The sequence below is a fragment of the Myotis myotis genome, unplaced genomic scaffold (genome assembly GCF_014108235.1).
Source record: "Myotis myotis isolate mMyoMyo1 unplaced genomic scaffold, mMyoMyo1.p scaffold_m19_p_15, whole genome shotgun sequence".
NCBI classification, from domain to species: Eukaryota; Metazoa; Chordata; class Mammalia; order Chiroptera; family Vespertilionidae; genus Myotis; species Myotis myotis.
The window spans coordinates 1,555,122-1,574,740 of NW_023416319.1; the positions used below are offsets into that span (position 1 = coordinate 1,555,122).

Consider the following 19,619-nt stretch of genomic DNA (forward strand, 5'->3'; position numbering starts at 1 on the left):
CCCTGAGCCACCCCTGGTCAGGCAAGAATAGTTGTATTTGGGTCCATCGCCCTGCGGGGGGGCGGGGGGCGGGCGCGACGCCTAGGTTGGCCCAAGCACCACCCTGGATTGGGCCTGAAGCAGCAGAGTCTCAGGAAGACAGAGTTGAGAGGCGAGACAGAGGCGAATGTGGGCACAATTCACGTCCTCTGCTGTTGGAGGCTTCCTTCTGGGATATGTTTGCCTCGAATTCGGACATTTCCTGGTCGCCTTAGTAACCTGCAGGAAATGGAGCCAGTGAGTTCAGCACATTTGTAGCCCCGGTGCTCACCCCGGGCCTCTGAGGGCTCCGTGCCGGTGTCGGTTGAATGGACCGGAGCTGCCTGAGAACGATTTAGAGAAAGCCGGCCGCGAGGAGGAGGCCCCGCCACCACTGCGCCTGTTCTTTCAAACCAGCGCGATTTTCCTAATGACACAGCACAGGCGATCCGGGCCATTTCATACTCCGTGCAGTTTTTCAGTCCCTGTTTCAGCAAACACACTCTCGCTCCCAGTAACCCAGGGTGCCAGCTTCTGTGGTCGGCCAGGGCTCGCGCAATGAGCGCCTCATGTAAAACGAAGAGTCTTATTGACAAGAACTGCAGTTGCCATAACGAACAGCAGTTGTCTTATCAGGGAACCAAAGTGTCTACTGAATGGCAGGGGCTCTGTTATGTGGCTCCCTGAACTCACCAACCTCACTCTTCGGAGGGTGACCCTGAGACCGTCTATATGAGAACACAGATGGGTGAACCACCGAGTAGCTATGGGCTCACCTCTCTCCAGCGCAGCGTTTCCGGGCCCTGCCGGTCCAGTGATGTGTTGGGATGGTTGTCTGGAGGGACAGTCTTCATAATGTCCCTGGGTTGGGTTATCTGCCCTGCGACGAGGCCAGAGGGCATGTCTGCAGTTGGGCCGCCCAGAAACCATTGAGAGCTTCTTGGTTTTACTGGGATCCAGTGGACAGAGAGGAAGAGAAAGTTGGGTGTGGGCACTCTGGCTCTGTGAGAGGAGATGCTATTCCATGTAAAGAAGCCCCACAAAGAAACAGACAGCCTGGCCTGTGTGGCTCAGTGGTTGAGCATTAACCCATGAACAAGGAGGTCACTGTTCTATTCCCTGTCAGGGCACAGGCCCGGGTTGCAGACTCCATCTCCAGTGTGGGGCGTGCAGGAGGGAGCCGATCAGTGATTCTCTCTCATCATTGATGTTTCTATTTCTCTCCCTTCCGCTCTCTGAAATCAATAAAAATATATATATTTTTAAAAAAGTAACAGATAAAAGAGATGACATTTTGTGTGTAGGTTGCATATATCTAAATCGTGATGAAAATGTCCGTCCCTCCCCCAGTGTTCCTTTTATGGTGCTAGTTTTGACTGTACTCATCCTTTTAAACACAAACACACAACAAAATCAACCCACCAAGAAGAACAACAAAACAGGTGAAATCACAGGTCCCCGGGATGTGTGGGCTCACCTGCCTGATTCCATGCAGCCGTCTTTCCTGGGAAACGCCTTTGCAGGTGAGGACATCGCAGGCAGGGGTTCCATGCATGTCTTCTCTTTATTTTAATTTAAAAATAATATATGTATTTTTATTGATTTCAGAGAGGAGTGGAGAGGGGGAGAGAGAGTGAAACATCATTGCTGAGAGCGAATGATGGATTGGCGGCTCCTGAACGTCCCACACTGGGGACTGAGGCCGGGAACCATGATCGCCTGGTTCCTAGGTTGACGCTCAACCACTGAGCCACGTGTGCCGGGCTGTGCATGTCTTTTGAACCCCATTGTCTGGTGTCTGGGTGTGGATGCCAGGCCCTCTGTGAGGAGTGGAGGGTCAGGAGGCTGCGGCTGGCCCACGCGATGTTTGCTCAGGGCCCCTGTGCTTCCTGAGGCCACCTGGGCGATGGGCACTGGGAGAGCTGGGCTGTGGAGCGAAGGCCACTTCCCGCTCCTGGTTGGGAGCAGGTGGCCTGATGTTACCGTGGAAATAAGACCTGAAAGACCTGCACGCATTAGCGTGGAAGAGTAATGGGTGATACGGACTTGCAGGAAGTTGCCTTAATGGAATGAGCTGCCTCTGGGCACCTGGGCCTCCCAGGAAGCAGAGAAACATCACCGCCTACTGTTCCTGTAAATGCACTCGGTCGGCATCGCGCTTCCCTGACACACAGCCACGCGCTCGCCTTCTGGGAAGCTCTCGACAGACAGGACGGGGGCAGCCAGCGATGGTTCCTCTGGCCGGGTCTTTATGCACAAGGCGTTTCTTTCCAGAAAGTACTTACGTAGATGAAATGTTTCGCAACCTCAGCATCGATTATTTCGCTCTCATGAGCACTGGCGATTTTAATTACTCTCCTCAAAAACATTGATTTCCCTTCCTTTTTCATCTTGAAATGTTCATTAAAAACAAACAAATAAAAGGTTTAAGACCTTCTTTGAACCTGATGGCTTTACTTTCTTTGAGGGGCTATTTTCCTGGGATCAGAGGCAGACTCCAGAGCCAGACTGACAGGGGTGAAATCCCAGCTCCGTCACTTCCTAGCGGGGTGACCTTCGGCAGGTCAGCCTTCCTGTGCCTCCGTTTCTTTGTCAAATGGAGGTAATAATAGTGGTCATGGCAAGAGGGCTGCGTTAGCACGAGCAAGCACCTATTAAGTTTATTTACGTTTCCGGCCATTAATGGATTTTGCCTAAATTTACATATTCAGTACATATTTACTAATTGCCTACCAAATGCCAGTCACTGGGCTAAGCTCAGGGGTACCATGTGGTACATGCTAGGAGGGAGAAAGGGCAATCAGGGAAGGCTTCCTGGCAGAAGGGGGCATTTAGTGGGAGGTTTGAAGAATAGGTGTGAATTAATGAGAAGAAGGATAGGCAGGAGTAGCATAAATGTATCTGGAGGCACAGAGTGATTTCGACTTTGAAGTTTTGTCTAGATCAGTGGTTCTCAACCTTCCTAATGCCGTGACCCTTTAATACCGTTCCTCATGCTGTGGTGACCCCCAGCCATAAAATTATTTTCGTTGCTACTTCATAACTGTAATTTTGCTACTGTTATGAATCGTCATGTAAATATCTGATATGCAGGATGTATTTTCATTGTTACAAATTGAACATAATTAAAGCATAGTTATTAATCACAAAAACAATATGTGATTAATTATATATGTGTTTGCCGATGGTCTTAGTCGACCCCTGTGAAAGGGTCACTCAACCCCCAAAGGGGCCGCGACCCACAGGTTGAGAACCGCTGGTCTAGATCCTTCTGAGGGCGGGAGTGAGGTGCATGATGAGGAGGATAGTTAGGCTGTGTCTTCATGAGCTTCTCCGAGGAATCTGACTCTCTCCCCAGAGCAGTGAGTAGTTACTGAGGATCCGTGGGCCGTGGCGTGCAGGACAGGAAGGAGGAAGGAGCGGGGGTGGGAGGTCAGGAGGCAGCAATCCCGGTGAGACCCCGTGGTGGTCTGGACGGGGTGATGGCTGGGAGAGCTGGGAGAAGCAGATGGAGTTGAGAAATAGAAGGGAGACAGGACAGGATGTTGTGACTGGTTGATGGTGGGGCGAGAGGGGCAGGGAGGCATGCGGTCAAGGTGGCCGGTGCTGCTGAGTCTGGGCCGGGTCCTGGGAAGGGCGGCTCCCGGAGGGCACAGGGCGTTGCTTGGGACCCACACTCGGGAGGTGCCTGCTGTGCTCAGTGAGGAGCAGTTGCTTCCCTTTGGAAGGGCGAACGGACAGACCCACGGACGGCTGGGTTGACCGGGGCACGGTTTCAGAGTGGGGAGTCGAGGAGGGCGACGGAAGCTGGCACAGGGGACTATGCAGGCATCTGAGGAGGGAGGAGTAAGGTCACAGAACCCCGAGAACATCATCTGAAGGGACTGATGGGGAGGAAGCCTGGAGAGAGAGCCAGGTCCTCCGCCTGGAGGGGGGGGGCGGGGGGGCGGGGAGAGGAGGAGGCCTGGAGGGAAGACAGACAGAAGGTGTCCTTTGCCAGGAGGTGTTTGACCTGTAGTGCTGGGACCTGAGGGCGCTGGCGGGTCAGCGGTTGTCCTGGGAGGGGAGGGAGCTGGACGGAGGCACGGTGGGTGGGGGTGGGGTGGGGGGGGCTGAGGTCCGGCTGAGGCATTCCAGCTCCCCCAGCTCAGCTCTGTCTTGTTACCAAGTGCTGCTTAGTAACACACTCCCCGAGATAGGGTTTAAAACGAGCTGCAGTGTCTCAGTTCCGGGTCGAAACGGGGTGTGGCTTCCCTGGGCCCTGCACCCCGGCCCCTCCTGAGGCTATATTGGGGCTGAGGTCCTCCCAGGGTTCCCCGGGGTCTGGAGGGACCCGCTTCCAGGCTCCCGCAGTGCCCGTGGGCAGGGGCTGGGTGGCCGTGGCTGGAGGCCTCTGCGTTTCTCGCCTGTGGGCCTCACTTTGGGGCACCTCACGCTCCAGCTGGTTTGTGCCAACCTGAGCAAACAGTGCGAGAGAAGCCAGACCCTCTTTTTAAAGACATACATTTTTTGGTTACAGAGAGGAAGGGAGAGGGAGAGAGAGAGAATCATCAACGATGAGAGAGAATCACTGATCAGCTGCCTCTGGCACGCCCCCTCCTGGGGATCAAGCCTACAGCCCAGGCCTGTGCTCTGACCAGGACTTAAACTGTGACCTCTGGGTTCATAGGTCGTTGCTCAACCACTGAGCCCCCCTCTTATGACCCAATCACAGAAGCAACATCCTGTCGTCTCCCATACTCTGTTGGCTAAAAGGCAGTCACTGGGTCCAGCCCACACTCGTGGGAGGGGCCCCACAGGGCATGGGCCCCGGGAGGAGGGGGTCGGGGGCCTTCTTGGAAGTCCGTCTCTCCCAGTCTCTGAGTTTCACGTCCTCACCTTTGGGATGTCCTGGGGACCCCATCCCATCAGGCTGTCGGGGTGCCCAGCACACGGCCCTGTTGGGGACCCTCTTAGGACAGGCGCCAGCACACAGCACCCACATGTCGCAGGCGCTGCGGTGGAAAGGAGGTGCCCTGTGGGAAAAGAAAGGTTACCTCGTGGGTGGGGTGATCGTACTTGAGTGGGGGTACCGCCGGGGGAGGGGAAGGTGGTTCTTCAGGAGACGCAGGTCAGGGCATCCTGGCTTCAGGGTGGGTGTGCGGGGTTATCAGGAGCAGGTCGCCTGCCCTGCCCTGCCCTGCCCTGCGGGTGTGGGGTGTGGGGTGCATGCCCCAGGCTCCCCGCCCCCCCCAGGATGTTTGGGGCCACAGCTGTGAGGCCCGAGGAGCCCCATGTTCTCACAGCCCAGCTGAGTGTTCTCTGGGACAGCCACCACGTCTCCGCTGTTGTCCTGTCACTAGATAAGCGGTTGCTCCCGCCGGCGACAGGCCAGAGGGCTGCGGGCTCCTGGCCCTGGAATGAGCCGTGAGATGCCCGGGATGCTTCTCAGGCTGGTCACCAGCCACATGTTAGTTCAGGTTGCGGCTCCCTGTCCAAGCTGCGGCTCCCAGGGGAGACCAGAGGGTGCTTCTGAGGGCAGGGTGGCGGGGCGGGCCCTGCCTTCCTGATGGTGGGCGTCTCAAAGGTGACCTCAGACCAGGCCTTCCCCTGTCCGGGTTTGTGCACAGGTGGGCCTCTCCTCCCCGCGCCCCTGTCCCTCCCTCCCTCCCTCTCAGTCCACAGCCACACTTCCTTCCCGTAGGGGTCTGGGGGCGTTTATTGCGTCTCCCTCTTTGTCAGGAGAATTCCCGCTTCAAAGCTGGTTCCCAGAAGCAGAGCCGGAGACGGGGTTCAGGGCCTCGCGGGGAGGCTCTCAGAGACGCGGGAGGGGGTGGCCCTCAGCCTGACCCTACGGGGAGCTCCACCCTGTGAAGAGCCCCTCGGATTGGTCCCTGGGGCCGGGGCCTGACCTTTGTGTGTGTGCTTGTTTGTTTATTATTTTTTTTATCGATTTATCTATCCATTTATCCACTTATCTATCATTTATTTATTTATTATCAGCCAGTCCCTGGCTGCAGGCCATCCCAGGTGGCCCCTCCTGGTCTGGTCCCAGCAGGGTGGCTCCCAGTGCAGAAGGCAGCCTGGGGGCAGGTGGGTACCACCTCTACACCACACCACCTCTGCCCACTGTGTATGGTGCCACGCTCGGGCGTGGGGACCACCTGGCCCTTTGCCCTTGCCCTTCACGAAGGGAACCCCTAGGCCTCACAAGAAGGGGAGGCAGAGGCTCAGGTGCCATAGAAGTCCCCCTTCCCCAGCTGGCCTTCCCCAGGGGTCTATACATGGCCCCAGTGAGAAAGCCTTAACTCTTAAGGCAGATGTGTGTTTTTTTGGGCTGTGCTCTCAAGTAGCGAAGTGTCGATCGCATTTTTATTGTCGTTTGTGTGGTTTGTCTGGGAAAATGGATGCAGAGAAGCACTCTGTTTGAACCCAGCCTGGTTTGGTCTCTTGGACCCCTGCCTCGAGGATTGGTAGCTCCCCGTTTTATCACAGAGGCGCAGGGCAGAGCCAGGACACGGATGGGTCCCCGTGTGACAGGAGCATGGGGTAGTGAATGTCCTTCTCGTGCAATAACCATCAATTCCCGTCAGGCGGGAGGAGGTGGGAGTTTGACTGATGGTTGAAGGACCTGGAGGGGGAATATTACTAGGGAATATTTCACCTCAAAAGGGCTCGGTGACAAGCTTTGCTTGTGACGTCCTTGTGTGATGCTAGATGATATTTTGTGTGACTTTTGCTGTGACATCTCTCCACCTGGTTTCACAAGAGCTATTCAGGCGATGCCAGAGGGAGCGACGCCAGGGAGGGAGCGGGTGCCCGGGGCCCCGTGTGCTGTGCTGCTGCCGCACACACGCTCGCCAGATGCTTCACTCCAAACCCCACGTCCCCGCCTCCCAGGCAGCCCAACATCGCTAAGCCTCCGTTCTTCCCCGTGAGATGGGAAGATAATGACCATACCTGCCCGTGGGGTGGTTGGTAATTAGCTAATCTGGAGAAGCATGCAGCGGGGCAGTTCTTGGTCGGGTTGATAGCTCCATGGTGGACTGGAGGCGGTGTCCTTTGGAGACCTGGCTTAAACTGGGTTCTGGATCAGTCACACCTCCCGTTTTGGCCCGAGGGAAGTGGTTTGAGGTTGTGAGCTCTCTGCTAGGAATCTTGTCTTGTTTGTCTCCACCTGCCTCTGGGTGCTCACCTGGGGCCTTGGGGGGACATCTGGACTGGGTGGCTGATGGCCTTGGAGGTTTGGGAGAGACCTGCCTGCAGGGGAAGCTTAGCCAGGTGTGACCGGGAAGGACAGTGTCTCCCCTAGACGGGGTTCCGTTTGTGGGCTCAGTGGGATTGTAATTTCATGATGTCTCAAGGGCGTCCTGGCGTCAGGGCTGTGGGGCCTTTGACACTGTCCACGATTGTCACAGTCACAGCCCCTTTGAGGCCAAGGGGAACTGGCTCTCGAGGAGGCATCCTAGGCGGCGGCATAATTGCTCTTTGTTTGCAAGGAGCGGAGGGAGGGAGGGCTGTTCTCCCAGCACAGGTCACGTGCTGCCCACGGCCTGCTCCCCTGGTCTTTGATCAGAGCTTTATGTGCAGAAATGGGGAAGCTGTTTGGGCTGGTATGGGGTGAAAGGGGGAAGTCCAGCAAGTTTTGAGTGCACTGGCTGGTCTTAGTAAGTGCAGAATGAACGTCAGCTGTGATTCTTACTGTGATAATGATGGTTGCAATGATGGTGGCGATGGTGTGGTTGTTGGTGGTGATGGTGGTGACAGTGGAGACAGTAATGATGATGGTGATGTTGGTGGTGATGGTTGTGTCGATGGAGGTGTGTTGATGTTATTGGTGGTGATAGTGTTGGTGGTGATGGTGGTGATATGGGTGGTTGTGATAATTGTGATGATGATACTGGTGATGATGGTGTTGGTGGTGGTAATGATGGTGGTGTTGGTGATGATGGTTGTGTTGATGGAGGTGTACTGATTTTATTGGTGATGGTGGTGTTGGCGGTGGTATGGATGGTCGTGATAATTGTGATGTGGTGGTTGGTGATGGTGTTGGTGGTGTTTGGGATGGTGGTGGAGGTGATGGTGGTGTTATTGTTGCTGCTGGTGATGATATGGTGGTGATGGTACCTCATGGGAACAGTGTGAGTAGGATAACCCTCATTTGTGGTTGGGAATTTTCCTAGGAAGCTGTTTGGTGGAGGAAATAATTTGTGTTGGGTTGGAGGGGTGTTGTGGCTTTGCAGTGGTCAGCCGAGGTGTTATCTAGAGCAGGATCGCCAACCTGACCTCACGGACTACCAGTGGGCCACGGACAACCATTCGGTAACCGCTGCTCTGGAGCACACAGGGCGGGCCAGATGCAGCGGCAGGGCCTTGCAGGGAAATGAGCGTGTGCTGATCTCCCATCTGGTGGAGCTTTACACATAACAGTGAAACACAGGAACAAATAGCAGAGAGAGGGTCAGTTTTTTGCTCAACGCGTTCAAAACGAGCCTGAGCGGATCCTGCTTGCTGAGGATCATGGCAGGCCCGCCGTGGCTGCGTTTGCCGGGTGGAATCTCCGCTGCCTGCCTTTTACCATCTGCTGCTTTTGTCCTATTCAGCAGCAACGCTGTCAGCAAGCAAACAGGTCTCACAGCCTCTCGCTAAGCATTGCTCATCTCGCGAAGTATTTCTACCACGCTGCAAAAGCAATGTTATGACATGACTCTGTATTTTTGTAGTCAATTGAAATGACTATTAAAATATCACACAGCTCTCAGGCGTGGCCTGGACTCGGCCTGGGGAGCCCCACCCTTGCAGAATGGGCGCCTCGTTCTGGACGTGAAATCTTAAAGCCGCAGTCAGATCCGCAGGCCTGAGACCTGTGGCCACACAACCCCATGCACTGACTTCTTTTTCTCTTGTAAATCATGGTAAAAATATGCATAACATCAACTGATCAGTTCCGGGCATTTTTAGGTGTACAGTTCAGGGGCGTCAGGACAGTGACAGTATTGCACAGCTGTCACTACCATCCATCTCCAGAAGTTTCTCATCTTGCAAAACTGAAACTCTCCCCATTAAACACTGAGTCCCCCAGCCCCTGGGCACCACCTCTCCACCTTCTGTCCCATTGAGTTTTACTGCTCAGGGTACCTCACGGAGGCGGGGTCATCCCGTATCTGCCCTGTGACTGCTTATTCCTCGGGGTTCATCCACGTTGTAGCAGGTGTCGGACTTCATTCCTTTTTTAGACCGAAGAGCGAGCCATCCTGTGTGTAAACCACATATTGTTTATCCATTCACCTGTCGATGGAGACTCTTTGTTTTTTAAATATATTTTTATTGATTTCAGAGAGGAAAGGACAAGGAGAGAGAGAGATAGAAACATCAATGATGAGAGAGAATCATTGATTGGCTGCCTCTTGCATGCCTCCCCCCCCCCCCCCCACTGGGGATTGAGCCTGCAACCCAGGCATATGCCCCTGACCAGAATCGAACCTGGGACCCTTCAGTCTGCAGGCCAGCGCTCTGTCCACTGAGCCACACCAGCCAGGGCGAGACTCTTATTTTTTTTTTTAATTTTTAAATTGATTTCAGAGAGGAAGGGAGAAGGAGAGAGAGACAGACATCAGTGATGAGAGAGAACCATGGATTGGCTGCCTCCTCACGCCCCACACCGGGGACTGAACCAGGTGCCAGTGCTCACTGTGCCCAGCTGAAGGTGCCCTTCAGGAAGAACCAGTCTGACCAGTGGGGGGCAGGGCGAGTCCTGGCCTGGTTTAAAGCAGAGACAGTAAGACCTGCCTGGCATCCAGCATTCAGCAGGCCCTGGCTGCCCAGGTCTGCACCTGGAGCCTCAGGGACCCCGCCCCTGGGTGTGGGACCACTGAGCTCACACCCACCTGGCTGGCCGGCCCAGCTGCCCAGAGGGGTAGGCTTTGCACGCCCAGCCCCCTGGTCCTGTGGCGTGCCCTGCCTGGGGTTGGCGGTGGCGGTATGGTTCTGGCTACTCCACCAGCATGCGTTCTCCGAAACTGCAATACTTTTTCTACCTGGAGAAGGATGATTAAAGAGATCGGATCTTTCCCCCATCTCAGCTCTACACCCCTCTGCTGCTGAACACAAGTAAGCGCGAAAAGAGGTCATTTTCAGGTCAGCTCAGGCTATTCTTGTTTGTGGGCGGATTTGCAAAGACTGTCAATAATGAGGGCAGTGGCTTCTCGCCCAGCCCTGACCTGATGAAAGACAAAGAGCGTTGAAAGCGGAGTCTTATTTTTCCCCGCCACGGAAAACCGTAAAGCCAGCATTCACCCACCACCCAGTGTATTTCCCAAGAAACCTGCATGTTTTGGGCACCGTGACCTTCTGGCTACTTGTGAATAAGGCATGCGGTGCTATTTTGTTCTGAGGGAAGATATTAAAATATCATTGAATTGTGTCTATCACTTCAATTAGAATCTGAGAAAAGACTCTTTTAAATATTTCTTTTCACATTTATCTCCACCGTTCCTCCCACCTGTTCCGTCCAAAAGGCAGAGAGACTGTTGAATAACAGGGGATGTTACTTATCTTACCGTGCCCTGCCCCCTCTCTTTAATTATTTAGATGAGTTCCTTGATTCTAATATCCAGATGTTGCAGGAAGTCCTGCCTTGGGGGATTTTATTGGCAGAGAAACAAGCTCTCTATTCCTAAGAAAGAAAGATAGGAACCTGCAGGAGTGACTTTGTGAATTTGAAAGTGGTATCCTCCTTAGAAATGTGGGTGTCCCCCTCTCTCTCTCTCTCTCTCTCTCTCTCTCTCTCTCTCTCTCTCTCTCTCGGTTTGTATGTGGAACCATTGAGTGTTTCCCATCACAGTCAAGGAGATGCTAAACCCATAAGGAACTTTCCTCAATTTACTTTACCAGCCTTTCCTTTATCCATTGCATCTTTGTCTGTGTGTGTGTGTGTGTGTGTGTGTGTGTGTGTGTGTGTATGTGTGTGTTAATCCTCACCCAGGGATATTTTCCCATTGATTTTTTAGAGAGAATGGACGGGAGGGGGAGAGACAGAGAGAAACATCGATGTGAGAGAGACACATCCATTGGTTGCCTCCCGCATGGGTCCAACCAGGGCCAGGAGGAACCTGCAATCGAGGTACCTGCCCTTGACCAGAATCGGACCTGGGACCCTTCAGTCCTAGGGCTGACACTCTAGCCACTGAGCCGTTGCATCTTATTTATTATGATGGTAAATAGATGTGCTGTGAAGTGAGCTGCTTATGCACTGCGAGGTGACTGGTTCTGTGCCGTGAAGCACATGCACATTGTTGGGCAGCCACCCACCTCCAGGACTTTCCATCTTCCCCCACTGAAACGCTCCACCCATGAAATATTAGTTGTTGTTGTTACACCCATTAAACATTAACTCCCCACGCCCCTCCCCTGCGCCTTTGGCAGTCACCGCCCTGCTTTCCGTCTGTCCCTGTGGACATGGCCATTCCGGTCCTCCCTGTGCATGGACATGCACAATGCCTGGCCTGTGTCTGGCTTATTTCACTGAGCGCCATGCCCTCCAGGCAGCACGGGCGGGTCAGATCCCTCCTGAAGGCTGGATGGCTTTCATCGGGGGCATAGGCCCTATTGTGCTGACACTCACCTGCCCATGGACCCTGGGCTGCTTCCACCACGTAACTACTGTGACGCTGCTGCTCTGGACACGTTGTGCAAACATCTATCCAAGTCCCGCCCTGAGTCCTTTGGGTGCACACCCAGAAGGGGCGTCTGTACAATCTGAGTTTGCCGGGTGCGGCCAGTGTGTGAAAGGCCTTTTCCTCAGAGACCCGGCTGTGGCAGCACCGCGCTCAGCTGTCCTCTGGCCCCAGCCCCAGCCCGCGCTGGGCAGAGCAGGCGCCGCGGGAGTCCCGGGAACTGCGGAGGGTGTATTGGCAGGGACTAGATGAGCTTGTGTAGGCCCCTTGGACCTGGGCACAGCAGAGGACAGCCCTTTAGAAGGAAACCAGGCTGGGGCGCAGGCGGGGCACGCCCCCTCCCTGTCTCCTTGGGGGCGGGGCCTGCGTTTCCCCAGCCCTGAGAGTTGGGTGCTATTGGCCACTTTTTTTCCAACTGAAGGCAAGACAGAGCAAATGAGATCACAGGCAGAGCAATTCATTTTCACAAACTGACTTTTTAAAAAAATGAATTAACTTTTAAATTGCTGCTTGCAGTGTTTCAGGAGGATGGGCCTGGGGTGGAGGAACGTCGCTGAGCAGACGCCAGGAGGGACTTGGGGTCAGGCTCGCGCCTTGGGCGCTTCCACGAGGCCTGGCACTGACGGCAGATTATCTCATTACATGGGAGAGACCAAACCAGGGCCTGGACAGCGCATCTTGTGTCTCTGTTTCCTATTGATTAAAGAATCTTGGTCTCCTAGATCTTTCTGTGAAGGACAAGATCATTTTGAAGGGGAACAAATTAATACGATTTTTGCTTTCACTCCATCACCAACCTCACACACAGGAATATGTTGTGATCTGGTCAAATGCAGTGAATTTTTGTTGAGTGCCCACAAGGCATGTGGAAAATCCAGTGATGAATAAATGTTTGCCCTCCCCAAGGAGTTTGGTCTCGAGCAGCGGTTGCCAACCGGTGGTCTGCGGGGTCTGAAAGGTTGGTGACCGCTGGTCTAGAGCAGTGGTTCTCAACCTTCCTAATGCCGCGGCCCTTTAGTACAGTTCCTCATGTTGTGGTGACCCCCAACCATAAAATTATTTTCGTTGCTACTTCATAACTGTAATTTTGCTATTGTTATGAATCGTCATGTAAATATCTGATATGCAGGATGTTGCAAATTGATGTTCATTGTTGCAAATTGAACTTAATTAAAGCATAGTGATTAATCACAAAAACAATATGCAGTTATATATGTGTTTTCCGATGGTCTTAGGCGACCCCTGTGAAAGGGTCGTTCGACTCCCAAAGGGGCCGCGACCCACAGGTGGAGAACCGTTGGTCTAGAGGGAATAGAGAGATAAGCAGCTCTCCAGGGCTGTGGGGTGTCACAGCGCTTACAGGGAAGGTTGGTAGTGGGCAATTAGTTCAGGTGTGCACGTACCTGGTTTGGGTTGAGGGAGAAAGTCAGAATTCAGTGAGGATCTGCAGAAGGGGAAATTAAAGGCAGGCCTGGCAGACAGGAGGGGTCTCCAGAAGGACGGGAGGAGGGGCCTTCCCAGAGTGTGGAGTGGCTTATAGCAGGCCCTGCGGTGGGGGGAGGTGGGGTGGGGAGAGAGGTGAGATTGGAAAGGTGGGTTGAAGTCGGACCACCTAGGATTCTGAATGCTGAGCCGGAGAATTTAGCCACTAATGAGAAAGCGAAGGGAAATGGGGCAGTGTTTTCGAGCCAGAGTTAAAGAAGATAACTCTGGTGATGGAGAGAAGAGCGTTTATACAGTTAGTATAAATTGAGCTGGGAGACCAGCCAAATGTTATTTTTCATTTCAGTGAGAGATGGTGAAAATGTGGGCCAGGCACAGTGGGGTGGTGGAGACAGTCTGAAAGGAACACCGGGTCCTAGGGCTGCGGAATTCCCTGTGCCCACTCGAGCAAGTCACACTCCTCTCCGTGGGACTCTGTGACATCGGTGATGGCTCGTAATGTTTTTTTCCTAATGTCAGAGTAGTCAAGTAGGTCTTATTATTTTTCTCGAAAGGGAATTATGTTTCCTCAGACCCTTTTTCTGCACCCATTGAGATGACAGGTGATTGTTTTTTTTATCTTTTACTCTGTTAATGTGGTTGAATTATACTGATTGGTTTTCGGAGGTCAAACCAACCTTGCATTTCTGGAATGACTCCCAACTTGGGTTTTTCTGTGTAAGGAATGAGACCTCATTAGCACCAGGCTTTAGATGTTGGTGGACTTTAGGACTGCACGGACCTGTTTGCCTGCCAGGCAACTTCAAGCTGGATGTTGTCCTTTGCCATCAGGAGGTCAATCTGAGGCCCAGAGATGACTGACTCTGGCCGAGGATTGAGGATGAGACCGTGGAGGGCTTTATCACTGTGGCCTCTGGCGCCATACAGCCCCTCCACTGGCTGCTCACACCCGGGCAGACTCTAAGCTGCTGGAAACCCTGGTGAGGGAAATGGGGAAAACTCTGGGTCCACCTCACAGGACTCTTGTGAGGATGAAATTAGTCTGAGCATGTGAAGCACTTACCTCAGTGCCTATTCCATGGAATATACTCAGTAAATGTCAGCCAGTACCATAGCAGCAGCAGCAGCACTGTCAGCATCATTATCATCATTATCACCATCCTCACTATCACCATCATCATGACCACCACCATCACCACCATCATCATCATTATCACCATCATTATCACCACCATCATCATAATCACCATCACCAGCACTATCACCACCATCACCATCACCACCATCATTATCATCACATCATCATTATCACGACCATCATCACTTCCTTCACCATTACTGTTCTCACCATCACCATCACCATCACCATCGCCACCTTCACATCATTCCTGGGGTTCCGCCGTCACACCATCAGCCACAGCAGCATCATTCGTGGCATCCTCACCATCAGTACTGTTAACAGTATGGGTGCACGTGGAAGCCCCTCTGTGATTGGTGAGCTGCAGGTCTTTCCTTACCCCCCTGGGTGGCGTTTACAGGGCGAGCAGATGGAGCCGGGGCCAGGCCTTTCTCTCTTCACATCTCTGGTGCATGTGAGCTCCGTGGGCAGAAGTTTGGGAAAAAAGGATCCAGGGCTGCTGCTGGCTCTTCCGGAAACAAAAACAGCACATCCTGGGAAAGAGCCTCCGTGCTGGCTGATCGCCACATCCTTTCCCGGGTCACGTTGCGCACGAGTCTGCAGTCCGGGATCGAGACGCTCCCCTGGCCATGCAGGTGGGCCCGGCCGCCGTCTCTAGCCAGGCTGTTAGAAGGGTGAGGGGGTTTGAGGAGGAGGAGGAATACGTTAGACACGCAGCTCACCGGACAGAGGTGGTGAAGCCCACGCTCTCCAAGGGGTGGTGGATGGACATATTCTCTCCTGAAGCTGTTCTCAGATCTCAACTGATCACAAAAATAAAGACGGTAAGTTGGGCACCTGGCAAAGAGGCCGCCATCTTTCGCTTCAGTCGAGGGAAGACATTTAAACCCAGATGCCATCCATCTTCATCGCCCTCCCACAGGCGAGGGCGCTTCCATGCTTTTTCTTCCCTGCCCTCCCTCCCCAGAAAGGGGCAGCTCCGACAGGTCAAGGAATCAGCATAAGGAATAGCTTTTTCCATGGAACACTTTTGGGTTTATTTAAGAAATAATGAACGTTGTTCCTCATTTTTCTATCACCTCAAGAATTGGGGCACCCCGGTCACAGACTTGTCCGAGTTAGACGCCTGCAGGGGTCCCGCTCCCGCTGCCCTCGCAGTGAAGGAATAAACCACAGAACTCCACTTGCGCTGCTTGTCACACACCTCCCTGCATGCTTTCCTGTTGCTGCTGGGACCCACCCCACAGCTTCAGGGGCGTCCACAGCACACGCTCTGAGCTCACAGTTCTGGAGGTCAGAGTCCTGACCCCGAGCGGGCGGGCCGCTTCCTTCTGGAGCCTCTGGGGGTCCATGTGGTGCCTCTTCCTGCAGGCGGCCCCCTCCTTGCTCACGTTGACTTCGGCTGCTGTCACCGTGTCTCCTCTCTGACTCTGACCCCCCCCCCCCCGACTCCCACTTACCCGACCTTGAGGTTACACTGGGCTCAGGTGGGTCATCCAGGACTGGCACCCCCACCTCAAGGCCCTTCACCTCCTCACAGCCACCATGAAAGGTGCCATCCTGGCAGCGTCTGGGGATTCGGACGTGAATGACTTTGGGGCCATTGTGCTACCTACCACACTTCCCCCCTTACTCCCACTCCCTTGTCCAATAATCTTAGAAAGAGTTTTGTTTTTTAAAAATATACATATATATTTTATTTCAGAGAGGAAGGATGAGGGAGGGAGAGAGAGAGAAACATCAACGATGAGAGAGAATCATTCATTGGCTGCCTCCAAACGAGGGATCGAGCCCGCATCCCCAGCGTGTGCCCTTCACTGGGAATCGAACCGTGACCTCCTGCTTCATAGGTTGACGCTCCACCACTGAGCCACGCCGGTCGGGCGAAAGTTGAGTCTTCATTTTGGCTTTAGTAGAGGACTGCTTAGGCGGTGAATCTAAGGACAGAGGCTGGGGACTGGGCAGCCTGCGTGTAGCCCTAAGCTCTGCTGGGTCATCTGGGGTCACAGCTCGGCAGCTTGCGTGGTGGCCTTAAGCTCTTCTATGTAATTTGGGGTTGCGGCTGGGCAGCCTGCTTTGTGGCCCTACCTCTTCTCTGTAATTTGGGGTTACATGCATACTCCCTGGGAGGCCCTTTTTTCCTTCACCCATAAAGCAGGGTCTTAGGCTCATATCTCAGTTAAAGAGGGAAGTTCTGTGTTCACGTGTGAGAATTTCTCAGCACCTGGGGTCTGCCTACGTCAGAGAGGGAGGCAGGTGCCCCCAGGCTTCTGCCGCACAGACTCGCACGGGCCCGGATGTACTTACAGTGGGTGCGTTCGTTTTGTTTCATTTTTATTCTTTTTGACGTGTTTTTTCCCCACGTCTGTACCGCATTGGCACGCTGGCAGGGATGCTGTTCAAGCGGTGCTAAATGCATTTATGGCCCCTCCCGGCTTGGGAATACGGTTATGCCAATCTGGGAAGGGCTGGCATATGCTCTGAGCTTCCTGTACCTGATGCCATTATTTCCTGTAAAAGATTCACCATAAAATGCTAAATAAACCGACATAACTGTTAATAACCGTTTATGTCAGTGGAGGACATTAAATTTTTATGAATTTTGGTGAACATATAGGAAAATCCCTGTGAAAGTGGAATGTTCTGCATGTACATGGCTTTAGCTGTGATAGCATTTCTGCAGACATGTGACATTGTGCCGGCTCTGGCTTTTTCAAAAGGATTCTGGGCCCCACCAGCGTGGCTCAGCGGTTGAGTGGCGACCTGTGAACCAGGGGGTCATGGTTTGATTCCTGGACAGGGCACATGCTGGGGTTGTGGGCTCCTTCCCTGTGGGGTGTGCAGGAGGCAGCCAATCAATGATTCCTTCTCAATCATTGATGCTTCTCTCCCTCCCTCTCCATCTCTCTTCCTCTCTGACATCAATAAAAATATATATTTAAAAATTATAAAAAGGATTCTGGTAGCAATAGAAGCCTTTACTGCAGTAAAAACAAAAACTCCGACCACGGCATGAGCCCTGGCCACGGACTGCGTGCTCGCTGCGGGGCCGCCACTGCGCCACGTTGCCAGGTCCGGCTGTGGCGTGACTTTGAGGCACAACATGCACTCACGCAGTGAGGTGTAGGCATCCAGGTCCTTACTCTGCAGGCGGGGAGCTGACAGCGGAGAGGGTGGGCATTTGCTGGGGGTCGCGGGGAGCTGACAGCGGAGAGGGTGGGCATTTGCGGGGGGACGCGGGGAGCTGACAGCGGAGTGGGTGGGCATTTGCTGGGGGTCGCGGGGAGCTGACAGCGGAGAGGGTGGGCATTTGCTGGGGGTCGCGGGGAGCTGACAGCGTTGAGGGTGGGCATTTGCTGGGGGTCGCGGGGAGCTGACAGCGGAGAGGGTGGGCATTTGCGGGGGGTCGCGGGGAGCTGACAGCGGAGAGGGTGGGCATTTGCTGGGGGTCGCCAGTTTTGCGGGCAGAGGCGTCCCCTGCACATTGTCTGGCTCCGATGCCAGGAGCATGAGAGCCAGGGAGGCTGCCTGGGCTGTGAGTCGGGACTGCTGTCACAGTCTGGGCCTCCGTGGTGGAGCTGATAGCAGGGACCCATGTGCTGTGGGGCTGGGATGTTTGGAGAAGGGGTTGAAAGAGCAAACATAGCCCTGGCCAGCTTGGCTCAGTGCTTAGAGCATTGGCCATAGGACTGAAGGGTCTCAGGTTCAACTCCCGGTCAAGGGCACGTACCTCAGTTGCAGGTTCAAGTCCTGGCCCCAGTCGGGGCGCAAGCAGGAGGCAAGCAATTGATGTTTCTCTCTCTCTCTGTTTCCTCCCCCCCCAACTCTCTCTAAAAAATGAATGGGAAAAATATCCTTGGGTGAAGATTAAAAAAAAAAAAAAGAGCAAACATACTTGGACCTGGCTTTGTGGAAGAGGTGGCACCAGGGGGAGGGGCGACCCAGATGGCGAGGGGAGGGCACCTTGGTGCACACAGGTGTGGGAGGGCCTGGCTTCTTTCTCTCAGGTGGGAAGCGAGGTGAGATGGTCAGGTGCTGGGGGCGCACCATGCTTGCCGGGGGAGTTGGCACGCACATGATACGAACAAGGAGAGTTTAGGGATGGACACAGGAAAGGTGCCACTTACGGAGCCTGCTCTGGCGGGCGTGCGGGATGGATGGACGAGAAGTTGATCGGGCACTTGGAGATGGGTTTTACATGGAGCCCGACGTCTTTTTAGGTGGAACGGTTGCGAAGGAGGGACATCACTGACTGTGGTTTTTAAATCGAGAGCCGGCGAAGTGAATAATTTCTGGGTCTCGGACACTTTCTAACGTCTTTTGTTCGCCGTGACAGTTCTTTACCCCCTGATGTGCGAGTGCACGTGTGGCCTGCATTTCGGGCGCTCATCTGCAGGAGTAGGCACTGCCTCATGTCGGGGTGAGGACGGGTTTCAGAGACGTGCCGGATGGCCAGTGCTCAGGGTCTTCTCAGTGCTGGACGTACGTGTGCGTATGTGAGTGTAACGTGGCTCTTACTGTCAGCTTTGGTTATATGATGTGTTTAACACCAAGTTGGTTTCCCGAGTTTTCAGTCCATAGTTAGGAAGAAGTCATCTGATGAAAACACGTGTTAATGGAAATGTAAGATAGTCCACCAAGCGATAATTAGAATGCTAACAGGATCCCCAGTTTTCTTCCCATTATAAATGTTATTCAGCCATAAAAAGAATCATGTCCCGAGACAAGGTACAACGTGTAGGAACCTTGAAAGCATGCTAAGCACAAGAAGGGAGGCACAAAGGGCAATCTTGTATGATTCCATTCATGCGAGGTAGCTGGTCGCCAGGTTATCGGGGTGGGGCGGGGGAGGGAGGGTGGCGAGCAGGTGCTGACTGGGCACGGGATTTCTGTTTGCTGCGATGAGGAAGTTTTGGAAATGGATAGCGGGGATGGTAGCACGACATTGGACGGTTAACGAAGGCCACTAAACTGTACACTTAAACACGGATAAGAAGGCAACTTTTACATCATGTATATTTTACCACAATAAAAAAATCACTTCATCGTTGTCTGGTACCCCGAGCAGTGATGCATTTCCCCTACGTAAAGGATGAGCCTTTATTTTTGTCTCTTGAAAGAAAAGGCCACTCTTGCGGGTGTCGGAGAGAAGGATCCAGACAAAGGCGGAACTTGCGTTAATGTTTAAAAAAGCAGCATCGGTCTTCCCACCCCCACTGACACCTCCCCCCTTTCTCCTCCACAGCCTTTTATAACTACGACGCCCGGGGAGTGGACGAGCTTTCCTTACAGATCGGAGACACCGTGCACATCTTGGAAACGTACGAAGGTGCGTATCCAGCGGGCGTCCCTTCGCGTGCTGTTCC

At 53.7% G+C, this 19,619-nt stretch overlaps 1 protein-coding gene across 5 annotated transcripts in view; it reads left to right on the forward strand.

The window, feature by feature from the left end:
• The window catches only part of DOCK1 (dedicator of cytokinesis 1), a 287,578-nt gene that overhangs the window by 15,129 nt on the left and 252,830 nt on the right, over window positions 1-19,619 (forward strand). For all 5 annotated transcript variants that reach the window (XM_036335669.1, XM_036335666.1, XM_036335667.1 and 2 more), the window contains exon 2: window positions 19,499-19,582. In XM_036335669.1, coding sequence (XP_036191562.1) covers window positions 19,499-19,582 — 84 coding nt within the window. The remainder of the gene's footprint in view (window positions 1-19,498; window positions 19,583-19,619) is intronic.